The 12,202-nt window shown below is 44.8% G+C and overlaps 1 protein-coding gene across 4 annotated transcripts in view; it reads left to right on the top strand.

Moving 5' to 3' along the window:
• Window positions 1-12,202, top strand: part of Miga1 (mitoguardin 1) — a 66,978-nt gene that overhangs the window by 41,390 nt on the left and 13,386 nt on the right. For 2 of the 4 annotated variants that reach the window (NM_174868.4, XM_011240070.3), the window contains exons 8-12: window positions 1,830-1,930; window positions 8,138-8,256; window positions 8,515-8,587; window positions 9,905-9,991; window positions 11,444-11,542. In NM_174868.4, coding sequence (NP_777357.2) covers window positions 1,830-1,930; window positions 8,138-8,256; window positions 8,515-8,587; window positions 9,905-9,991; window positions 11,444-11,542 — 479 coding nt within the window. Of the gene's footprint in view, window positions 1-1,829; window positions 1,941-8,137; window positions 8,257-8,514; window positions 8,588-9,904; window positions 9,992-11,443; window positions 11,543-12,202 lie in introns of all 4 variants that reach the window. The other 2 variants (XR_001783676.2, NM_001162375.1) reach the window with 2 other exon arrangements.

Here is a 12,202-nt window from a genome sequence, read left to right as displayed (position 1 = left end):
CCCCTGAATAACTTGCATTATACCCACGTGCCTCCACACCTGGCTCGGTAGAATTTTAAGCTAAAATGTTAGGTGCTTTCAAAGGATTGATGTCAGCCTAATATGAAACAATAATAATTTAAATTTTAGAAGGTAAACCATTGAAGTGTCAAACCTGAAATGGGCTAATATGCTGCCACAGGGCCTTGCTCCGTGTACCTGCCCAAGCACTGAGTGCTGCCCACAGCGACCCTCTGTTCATAGAACAGGATTTCTACTAGTTTCTAAAACACAAAATGTTTTTCCGATATGTAGTACTCCTCAAGAACATTTGAAAGATTTCTGGTAAGTTTGGTAAACATTTTTGAAAGGCTTAATAAAGGCTTAGAGGAAGGCTAAATGGAAATTTGAATAAATGAAAACCAGGGAAATTTCTTGCTTTTAGTAAAGGGGATGAAACATTTGAGAAAGTTAACAGATTGAGACTTTTTTTATCCTTTGCTTTTTATCATGATACATTTTTAAAGGTGTATTAGTTATTTGTTATAATCTAATTACACAGAAAAATAGTTTTTACATGAAAATTCAGTGTCAGGAACGCATTTCTGTGGATGGCATGAGAGGGTTTTCAAACCTGCTTTCAAAGTGCATTTGGGCAGTGGTGTCGCATGCCTTTCATCCAAGCACTTGGAGCCAGAGGCAGGCAGATTTCTGAGTTCTAGGCCAGCCTGGTCTACAGTGAGTTCCAGGACAGCCAGGGCTACGCAGAGTGTTCAGTATTGCTAACAGATGGCCTATCTTAATATGGTCATATAAATAATTTCCAAAATGTTTGAGCTTCGTCACCAAGGCAGTTAGTTCTACTTGGTTATAAATAAGAATAATAAACATGAGGAACTGATGTCTGATCTTGCTAGCTCCTCAGTTTATTAAAGTTAGCTTTAGGGTTTGAAGAAAACACCCATAACGCCTGAGCTACTTTAATTGATCACCTTACAGTAAGTAGGTAGCTAGAGGTTTTGTGTTAATAATGCAAACAAATCCACGTGTCGTGGCACATGCCTTTTTGGTATTTTGAAGTAGTCTCACTATGTGCTGCCTGGCTTTGAACTGGTGATTCTCTTGCCTCTGCCTCTTCAGCGTGGCCTCCACAGTCTGCGTGGTGCATTTAACCCTAGCTCAAGAGGCAAAGGCAGGTGAATCTCTGTGAGTAGAAATCCTGGTCTATGTAGTGCGTTTCAGGATAACCCAGGCTACATAACGAGACCCTGTCTCAATTTTCTTTCAGTTTATTTGAATATACCTTACAAATTTTCAAATTTAGGCAAGCCACTTAGAAATAAATTGTTTTAAACTAGTTCTGGTACTTACAGACTTTACCAAGTATAGTAAATAATTTACTGTAGCTATTTTAAAGCCAAAAGCTCTTTTAACAACAACAACAAAAAAAATTAAGTTTAACTTCTCTAAATTAAAAATGGGGGGAGGGCTGGAGAGATGGACCCAGGTTCAATTCCCAGCACCCACATGGCAGCCTAGAACTGCCTGTAACTCCCAACTCCCAGGCTCCAACACCTCCCACATACATACCAATGCATGTAAGATTTAAAAATAGAATACTTTTTAAAAATTAAGTCTGTTTTTCGTAGCCCTTCCTTCTGTGTCATACCAGTATGTTAGCAGGGAACTTTGCAAGAGTTTTGTTAGATTACAGCCCACTGCAGTTGCTACTGGTGTCCCTTAGGCCCTGGCTGTCTGGATAAAGAGTAGAGCTAAAATCACACTATATCAAGTGAACATGGCAGAGACAAAGAATAACAGTTCTGACTTTCACCCTTGTTACGTTTAAGATAAAGACACAGACATGAGCTTGAGGGAGACTATGGATGAGCTTGGCCTGCCAGACGCCATGAACATGGACTCAGCAGATCTCTTTGCTTCAGCAACAGAGGTAAGACAAGGTGTGTTCATGGTGAGGAAGTTCTGCCATCGCACTATACTTTAGTTCAGTTAGTTCAGTTGCCATGCGTGCGTGCATACGTGTGTGTGTGTGTGTGTGTGTGTGTGTGTGTGTGTGCGCGCGCGCGCACATGCATGCATGCCTGTGTCTGTGTATGCATGTTGCCTGCATGAATGTGTGCATCATGTATGTTTCTGGCACCCACAGAGTCCCTGGAACTGAAGTGACAGTGGTTGTCAGCCACCCTGTGGGTCCTTGGAGTTGACCCCAGGTCCTGGGTATGAATAACCAATGCTCAAAAAGTGAGCAGCTCTCTGGCCCTGCCTGTGTGATTTTATTTTTCACCTTTGTTTGAGACAGGGTTTTGCTCTATGGACCATGCTGGCCTCAAACTCAAGTTCTCTTACCTTACTCTCCTTGAGACTGGAATTACATATAACTTAACAGCAATTTCGTTCTAGCGTCTGGAAAGATTCCTCAGCAGTTAAGAGCATGGGCTGCTCTCCCTGGAGAGTTACGTTCTATTCCCAACACTCACATGGACCCACATCCTTGGTGAGTTTGAGGTCAGCCTGGGATAGTGAAATTTTGTCTCATGACCAACAAACGAAGGTATCTTTATGGAGATACTATAAAATATACTCTTGAACACATAGAGTTTGGTGTTTTCTAGTATTGTCATAATTGGGTTTCACTGTGTAGTCTAGGTTGGCCTCAAACTGAGAGTCTCCCCGTCTTAGTCTCTGCAGTGCTGATAGTGTGGGGTTGTGGGTGTGTTGCCCTACAGCTTCCAAAGCATGTTTGTTCTTCATGGCTAGGGATTAAACCAAGTAGCTTCTTGGGCCTGCTTACAGGATCTGTGTGTGAGGAGTGTGAGAGACCCCACACAGCTGTGTCACTAAGACACCTCACCTCAGCGTGGGTGTTGGCTTTCTTAGAACCGCCCAGTAGAGTCCCCTTTTTGGTTGACCTTCTGTCTTATAAGCCCTCGCACCTCCTGAGACCACATATAGCTGGTGCAGACTAACATGCGGGAGGGCAAGGGGTCCAGCGAGGAGTGCCTGGAGTCTCCCAGGAGGTCTAATGGCCTCCCCTCAGTCTTCCTTTGAGGGAGCATCAACAGGTCTCATTCTGCTGAGGATCTGTGGTATGCAATCATACTGTTCCTGGTGACTTTTTTTTTCTTTTCTTTGAATAATTTATTTTTTATTTTATATGCATTGGTGTTTTGCTTGCATGTCTGTCTGTGTGAAGGTGTCAGATCCCCTGGAACTGGAGTTATAGACAGTTGTGAGCTACCATGTGGGTGCTGGGAATTGAACCTGAGTCTTTTGGGAGAGCAGCTTAACTGCTGAGCCATGTCTCCAGCCCATACTTTCTGTGATTAAGATGGCAGTGGCTGTTACACTCACATACAACATTTCTCGAGTGTCCAGTATAAAGAATATGCGCTATAGGCTCAGCATCCCTGCCAGGAAATGATTGAGACCAGTAATGAATGTCTTAGAGTGAGTGTGTGTGTGTGTGTGTGACACCAGTAATGTCTTAGACTGTGTGTGTGTGTGTACTTGTATTTACATGAAAATGATATCTCAGGGAATAGAGTACAAATCTAGACACATAATCCATTTACAAAACAACTAAGAGAGATGGCCCAGCACTAGTTGTTGTGGTAGAAGATCTGGGTTTGCTTTGTAGAACCCATATGGCAGCTCACAACCATCCATCGGCACATGTGGTGCACACACACAAGTGTAAGCAAAACACTAATATATGTAAAATAAATACATTTCTTTTTTATCTAGCCTGGAGATAATTTTAGGTTATATTTATTATCTTGTACTTTGAGTGCAACCCAGACAAGGTAAGGTATGGAATTTTGCACTTGTGATAACACATCTGGACATAGGTTTCTTTTTTTTCTTTTTGTTTTTTTGGGGTGTTTTTGTTTTTTTTTTTGTTGTTGTTGTTTTGTTTTTTTGAGACAGGGTTTCTCTGTGTAGCCCTGGCTGTCCTGGAACTCACTTTGTAGACCAGGCTAGCCTTGAACTCAGAAATCCGCCTGTCTCTGCCTCCCAAGTGCTGGGATTAAAGGTGTGGGCCACCACCGCCCATCCAGACATAGGTTTCAAATTAATTCATCATTCTGGGGTGGATTTTCAGGCTAAGGATGCTCTACCTGAATAATAAATGACAAGTTTTGTTAGTGACAGTAGATACTAACAAGCTGCTATTTCCTAGCCAGGAAGTGCTATATAGTATTGAGCTCAAAACTAACCTGATTTTTCTCTGTGATCAGATTTAATGTGCTAAGTAATGTTATAGTGGAACCCTAGTCAGTCTTTGTAAAACTCCAATTTCCAAAAGGTTTCCTCTACTTGTGGGGCCATCTCCTTCCCCTTCTCTCAGTCCTTCACAGTTTATAATGTTTGACATTTTGTTTCTTCTCTTGCTCTTTCTCTCTTGCTTTAAGCATCTTGGCCAGTTTCCAGGATTGCACAACCCCTGTGTTGGGGACCCTAAGATGTAGTACAGGGGCCGTGTGCTCTGCTGCAGCACAGGGGCCATGTGCTCCTATGGAGCTATTCCTCCACGTTTGAGTTTGCCCTTATTTCCAGACAGCTTGTGGCCATTCAGCCTGAGCGATGACCTCTGTTCTTTCTCTAGGTTTGTTACAGTTGCAGGTGACCCTTGCTGTTCATCTTTGTTTTAGTTCTACCATAAACTGTTGAGAGACTTAAATTCCACAATCCCCAGTTCCACAAGAAAACTCACTGGTTTGAACTCCACGCAAAAGTGATTTCAGAGGATGCCTTGAGGAAGTTGGTTGTCCCCTATGGGGTCCTGAGACTTGACCTCAGGTTATCAGACCTTTACCCACTAGCCATCTCTCTGGCCCTAAGGCACATGTTTATATTATATATTGTAAATGATACTGGTGCTGTAACAACTTCTGTTGCATGTTGCCTAAGGCAGAGACATAGTATAGTCCAGTTGAGAGCATAAGGTCTGAGTTTGGAACTGTGGCTCAGTTAAACCTGCGCACAAACATGAGGATCTGGATTTGAGCCCCAGCACCTCTGGGAAATGACCAAGGGCGAACCAGACATCAGCCTTCAGCCGCCACTTTTGAGAAGAGCCTGTGCTCTGGAATGTTATGTCTGGCTCTGAACGTAAGGATTCACTTATAGAACATAAAGCACACTTCCTGTTACTATTTATTTCTGCTCCGTGCCTGTCTGTTGCCACTAGTTATCTTACTGAACTTGCGGTCTGATCTAAGGAATAAATGAGATTGTTTACTCTGAAGTACTTAGCAGAGCATCAGCTCTGTGCACAGCCCTAACACGGCAGCCCTAACACGGCAGCCCTAACACGGCAGCCCTAACACGGCAGCCTGCAGAGGTGCTTCTGGAGTTCTGGAATACAGATGTCCAAGGGCGGGCCAGCACCGTGGCTCCTCACTGGTGTAGCCCTGCTTCTGCACAAGACCCAGGAGTGGATCCCAGTCATGGAGATGACTGAAAAGCTCCTCCAGAAAGCAATGAGGCTATTTTGTCATACGTTGTCAAAGACAGAAGCTCAGGAACTCTGAGAGGACTTTGAAAAGTCCAGATAGCATTTATTCAGGTCATCGCCGAGTCCCCAGAGGAGCACTGAGCCGTGTGGTTTTCATGGCTCAGCTCTGTCTCCACCAAGGTCTGAAATGCCAGGTCATTCAGTGCAGCCACTGCCCCATCTTGTTGGCCATCACAGGAAAGACCGTAATGGTGCCAGCCCCTCCCAAAGCTATGTCCCCCGGGAACTGTCAGAATTTGATCTGTGTGGCAGCTTCCGAAGCCGAATTCTTGGCATTTGTCTTTATATTCGGCTAGTTTGGTTTGATTTTGGTTTTTTGAGGCAGGCTCTCATTATATAGCTCTGGCTGGCCTGGAACTCCTTTTGTACACCATGCTGGTCTTGAACTCACCAATATCTGCTATGTTCAAAGACACCAAAAACATTAAAGTAGTAAAACAGAAAAAACATGTTCCAGATTCTGTATCTGATTTTTAAAGGCTCACAACATATAATTAATACTAACTAGGTAATTACAACATATAATTAAATACTAACTAGGTAAGCAGCCCAAATGTAAACATACGCAAAGACCGTGAGTAGACATTTCTCCAAAGAGAATAGTCAAATGGCGAATAAGATGAAAAACTGCTTTCTATTATCGTCACCACGGAATGCAAGTCACTCCCATCTGCTGTAGCTGTTACAATAAAGGTAGAAATAGCAGCTGTTATAGAGGATGTGCGAGCGTTGCTAGTGGCACTGGAAGGTGGGCAGCCACTCTGCAAAAACAGTAAACACAGAGTTACCGCCTGACCCTTCTATTTCTATATGCCAGGAAAGTGGGAAAACATCTATCTATACAAAACTTGTACACAACTGTTCATAGCAGCCTGGACTGGAACATGACGGCCAAAACATGGGGAGATCAGTGCCTGCCACTGAGGAGCGGATGAAAGTAGTGTGCTGTCTGAGCTCTGGAGATTTGTGTTTGTGAGTAACCTGCGTGTGTGTGCATGCATGTGTGTGCATGTGCCTGTGTGTGTATGTGTGCATGTGTGTGCGTGTGCATGCATGTGTGTGCACATGTGTGTGCGTGCGTGGAGGGGGGGTCATCACATGCTGCATGGCACCCTTGGAGGCCGGAAGAAGGCAATAGATTGATTCCCTGGACCCGGAAGCACAGGTGTTTGTACACAGCCTGCTGTGGGAACTGAGAACCTAACCACTGAGGCATCTCCCCAGCTGCTCTTGAGTCTTAAACATGAGTCCATAAACATGAGTGAACTGCTGATGTGTGGTATATCAGGGTTCAACCTGGGAAGCATTCTAAGTGACAGCAGCCAAACACCAGCGCCACATACTCTTCAATTCCATGTGTGTGTCGTCTTCTCAGTAGGAAACTGTGGTTTCAAAATAATTTTTTCCAGAAGCCAGGACAGGGGTCAGAAAGGGGCCTCTTGGTGGACTGGCAGCGAGTGCGTGAAAGGACTGTTGCTGCATAACTCTGAGTGCTCCAAAGCCAACGAGTTGGATACTTCCTTAGGGTCAGTTTTATGGTGTATGAGGTAATCTTAGGAATGCTGGTTTATGAAGTTTTGAGCTGGGGCTATAACTGAGGAGGTGGGGTGCTCACTCACCCTGCGAGGCCCTAGGTTCTCTCCCCATAGCACCTCGAAAAAGAAAATACAGTGTTCCAGTAAGTGGGTGGATTATTTGGTGTGGAAAATAAAATGACTCCGGGGATTTATGTCTAGCCGGCCACCCAGTAGTAGTTGCAGTCGTCTTCTAGTGAGCTGTCAGGCTGGAACTGTGTTTAGAGTTGTTAGACTCTGTCCATGGAGTCAGAGCATTGTCTTTCCGTTACATAAACGCTAATCAAAGCCCCAGAGAAGACAGGTTCTTAGGACAGCACGTAGTATGTGTTTGCACATTTTTACAGTTTGCCTCATGAGTTTGAAGTGTCCTTTGGATAGTAAAACCCTCCTCGGTTACTCTACATTTTTGCACACCTGGTAGATTAAGTAGTTGGATTTAACAACTGAATTATTTGCAAAAGATGTTTTTTTGTTTGGTTGGTTTTGGTTTTTCCAGACAGGGTTTCTCTGTGTAGCCCTGACTGTCCTGGAACTTACTCTGTAGACCAGGCTGGCCTCGAACTCAGAAATCCGCCTGTCTCTGCCTCCCAAGTGCTGGGATTAAAGGCGTGCGCCACCACCGCCTGGCCAAAGATGTTATTTTTAATGAAGTGTGGGAATGCACATATGAGTGTGAATGCCCCGGAGACCAGAACTGCCAGGTTCCCCACTGGAGACTCTGCTGGTGCAGTAGTGCTAGCCTTAGCGTTAGCCTCAGGCCAGCTCTCCAGCCCAGCCCTCCAGCCTAGCGCGTGGCTCTTCTGTTCCTTTGTTTGTTTGTCTGTTTGTTTGTTTGCTGAGACAGGATCACGCCCATGTTCATTCAAGCTGCTCTTGAACTTTAACTATTGAATGTTGAAGGAAAGTGAATTTAGGTTTTTGTTACATAAAATGTTAGTGATTTCTGTGGGGTAGTCACATGTAGCATATTTTGGTAGTATTGAAATCCTGGGTTTTTTACAGTTCCTCTTACTCCAGTGTAATCCGTCCTGTGTGTCCTTAGCTCGCAGAGCAGAGAGAAGCGCAGCAGACCTTCAGCCTGGAGTCTTTTTGTCCCTGCCCTTTCTACGAAGAAGCTATGCATTTAGTTGAAGAAGGAAAAATTTACTCCAGAGTGCTGAGGTATCATTCCAGCTTAGTTCACAGCTATTATTTTATTATTTTATTTCTTTAGTAAGGTACTGTTGGTTTTTTGTGTGACAATTATTAAATCATGCTATGAATATGGGAAAGATACGTTTTGGTCCAAGTAGATTTTTGTGCAGCCTGCCAGTGGCAGAGGACATGTGCTTTCCATTAAGGGCCTGCTTAGGTCCAGGTCTGTGGGAGACTTGCTCGTGGCTGGAACCTAACAGTTACTCTCTGCTCTTCGTGATGCAGAACGGAGATGCTGGAGTGCCTGGGAGACAGTGACTTCCTCGCCAAACTTCACTGTATCCGGCAGGCTTTTCAGGTACTTGTGAGCGCTGAGGCGGCCTGCACTGCCGGCCTCTCCCTGGCGCAGTCCCTGGCGCAGTCCCTGGCGCAGTCCCTCCTGTGCACAGGGCAGCTCTCCCCACTGCTCTGCCTGCAGCGGCGGGGCCTTATTCTCCCTCCCATGCTGTTGCACTTCGCTGTCCTTCCCACACCTTTCCAGGCCTACCACACTCCGTCTAGACAGAATGCTGTGATGCTGCAAGTGTGGACAGAGCTGCTTGAAACGAGGCTCCTCATTACTTGTTTCAGATTTGCATCTGGGGTAAAAAGTACTCCTTTCCTAAAATGAAACAAGGTGGCTAATAGTAAAGCCAGCCATCTGCCCTGCCTTCTGTCCCAGCTCTCGCTGAGCTCAAGGCCAGCCTACTCTATTCAGGGAGCTCGAGGCCAGCCAGAGGTACAAAGCCAAATACAAAATTATAAAGAAAACAATTACTTTCTTATGTTTGAAAGCTACATCAAATTTACCTTAGATTTTTAAAAAAATTTTTAAAGATCTATTTTTATTAATGTGCATGTGTGTGTGTGTGTGAGTGTGTGTGTGTGTGTGTGTGTGTGTGTGTGTGTGTGTGAGTCCATGAGCCCAGAAGAGGACATCAGATCCCATGGAGCTGGCTTGTGAGCTATCCAACACGGATGCTGGGAACCAAACTTGGGTCCTCTGAAAGTACCGAGCATGCTCTTTTTTTTCTTAAGTTTTTTTTTTTTTTTAGATTTATTTATTTATTTATTTAATGTATGTGAATACACTATAGCTGTACAGGTGGTTGTGAGCCTTCATGTGGATGTTGGGAATTGAGTTTTTAGGACCTCTGCTCGTTCAGGTCGGCCCTGCTTGCTCCAATCAACTCCGCTCGCTCAGTCCCTGCTTGCTCTGGCCCAAAGATTTATTTATTATTATACATAAGTACACTGTGACTGACTTCAGACACACCAGAAGAGGGCACCAGATCTCATTATGTGGTTGCTGGGATTTGAACTCAGGACCTCCAGAAGAGAAGTCAGTGCTCTTACCTGCTGAACCATCTCACTAGCCCCAGAGCATGCTCTTAATCACTAAGCCATTCTTGCATCTCCTCACTGCAGATATTTAATTGTCTGAAACAGAATTTAAGATCAAATTTACCCGCCCTGAATCTTTTTTGATCACTGAGCATAAGTCTCCATTTCTGTGAATCTGGACTTCCTCTGCCTTCAGTAGTGACTTAGCATCACATCCACTGCCCTGACTGCCCAGTCACCCATGTGTCACGGGACATCACTCATTTTCACACTGTGGACTGGTGTTTTTCAGCTAATCCTTGCAGAAGCAGACAACAGGTCATTCCTTGCTGAAAGTGGAAGGAAAATTTTGTCAGCTTTAATTGTGAAAGCACGGAAGGTAAATATGTCTCTAAGCAAGTTTTGTTCTTACTGGTTTCTTTAACTGAAGACTAAATACAGGGGCCGGTGGCACAGTTGATCAGGCAAAGTCCTTGGCACCAAGCCTGACAAGCTGAGCCGGCACCAGTGCCAACAGCTGTGCCCTCACCTCACACAGACAGGCTTGTGCTGCGTGTCCTGCCAGATGAAGAAAGAGTTTAGCAGGTTTTAGAGTAAAATGTATATTTAAATTTTAACTATGAATGAAACCTTTGTTAGTAATTAGAAAGATCCACCAAACACTCTGGATTTACTGTTGTTGAGACAGAGCCTGTTGGCTCCTCCGGCTGGCCTGGAACTCACTTTGTAGATCAGGCTAGACTCAAATGTGCGCTGATCCTTTTCCCTCGGCCTTGTGGGTGTTGGAACCCCAGATGTGCACCACCCTGGCTGGCACAAACAGCATTCATTTATGCCATGGCCAGGCTATTTGTAATAACTTAGAACTGCCTGTGGCCTCTGGAGATGTCTGGTGAGGCCTGTTGGTAGATCTGCTGCTATAACCAGGTGTGGCTGCTACCTCCTCAAGCCAGGCTTCTTCAGGAAGAGGCCGGAGAGCAGAGCACTGGAAACGTGGAGCAGGGACCGTACTGCCTGGGTCTCATCCTCTCTGGGCTGAGTGAGGCAGAGCCTTTCCTGAGAGCTTCACTCAGAGTGTTAGGAACCATGACACTTCATGCAGGCTTGTCCAGAGGAACAGGCCTGCCTTTAGCCTTTGCCCGTGGTACTCAGCTCCAGCTCATTACTCCCCAGTCCCTCTCTGCACAGAGCAACTGTCTTTATCTTACCCTGTTTCAGGAGACGCTTAGGACCCGGTGAATGGGAAGTGGGGAGTAACCTAGCCATACAGTGCTAAGTGGATATCAAGTGATAGATACTCTGTCCTTGTAAGTCACAGGACAAATCTTGGGCTGCTTTCTTGGCCTCCCCATTGTAGACCAGCGCAGGGCTTAGAACCAGTGTGCCCTGCAGGAGGCGCTCATCTTCACCAGAAGGGCCGCCCCGCCTCCGTGGCCCCTGCTCTCCTCTTACAGTCTGAGCAGTAGTTTGCTGATGTTTTACTGGCATCCCTGTTCTTGGCTTCTGTGAACAGGATAACAGCTGGTAGTGAAGGGCTGAGAGTTAGACCGCCTGCCTAACCCATCGTGGAAAAGGGCCTCAGTTGTATAACCAGGTGAGGGGCACACGTGGAACCCCAGCATCTGTAAGGACAGTAGAAACTTGAGGGCGTCCTCCACTATACAGGTCATTTGAGGCTAGCCTGGGTTGCTAGAGATGCTTAAAAATGAAAAATCTTGGCATGATTTGAAAATATTTTCTAGAGTAATTGATTCAACTTTCTTGAAAAGTAACTTATTTTGTAGGCTTGTCTTGTTATAAAGTATGTTCTGACTACACTATGTTTTTGCAGAATCCAAAGAAATTTCAAGATGTTTTTGATGAAATGATCAATTTTTTAGAGCAGACTGATCACTGGGATAGCACTGAGCTGGAACTTGCTGCCAGAGGGGTAAGCAAATGACATAATCCCTGTTCCTGCCCTGCGCGTGTTCACACAGGCAAGGCTTTGGGTCTCTGTCTTTTCTTTAACTGATAGCAAATCCAGCCGTGTGCTGCTGGGCACTGTCACATCCAACTGTGTAGCGTTAGGGTACTGAGATATCTAGCTGTGTGGTGGTAGGTACTGTCATATTTCTGACATTCATCAACAATGGAAACCATATTCTTTATACATGATTGGTTATAAGGAAATGCTTTCTAAAAGCCTTTTGACTTCATTCACATAAGGTAGACCTTTTTACAAGGAAGTTACAGTGGACTGTGCAAGAGTGGTTTGAGATGAATAAGGGACAGGAATCAGGGAGCCAAGGAAGTAGACTTTTCATAGAACTGAAGAAGTAAACGTACCGAGAAAAACCAGAGACAGTCTTACTTTAGAGAAGGTATAAAAATTAGAACTTACATTGCAGGGCTATGTGTGAATTCATAGGTTATAACATATACAGGATAGTAGAATTTGATATAGACATGATCGTTTGAGTCCATACATACTTCTTAGTTCTGGTTACGTCAGTATCTAGGAGCAGCAGCAATACACAAATATTTCCAGCACAGTTCCTGGTTCCTAACCAGCATCCACTAAAGCTTAGTAGGAACCCTTGGGAAATGG

This window comes from Mus musculus, chromosome 3, assembly GCF_000001635.26.
Source record: "Mus musculus strain C57BL/6J chromosome 3, GRCm38.p6 C57BL/6J".
In the NCBI taxonomy this organism is placed as follows: Eukaryota; Metazoa; Chordata; class Mammalia; order Rodentia; family Muridae; genus Mus; species Mus musculus.
This window is presented reverse-complemented; position numbering and strand designations above follow the sequence as displayed.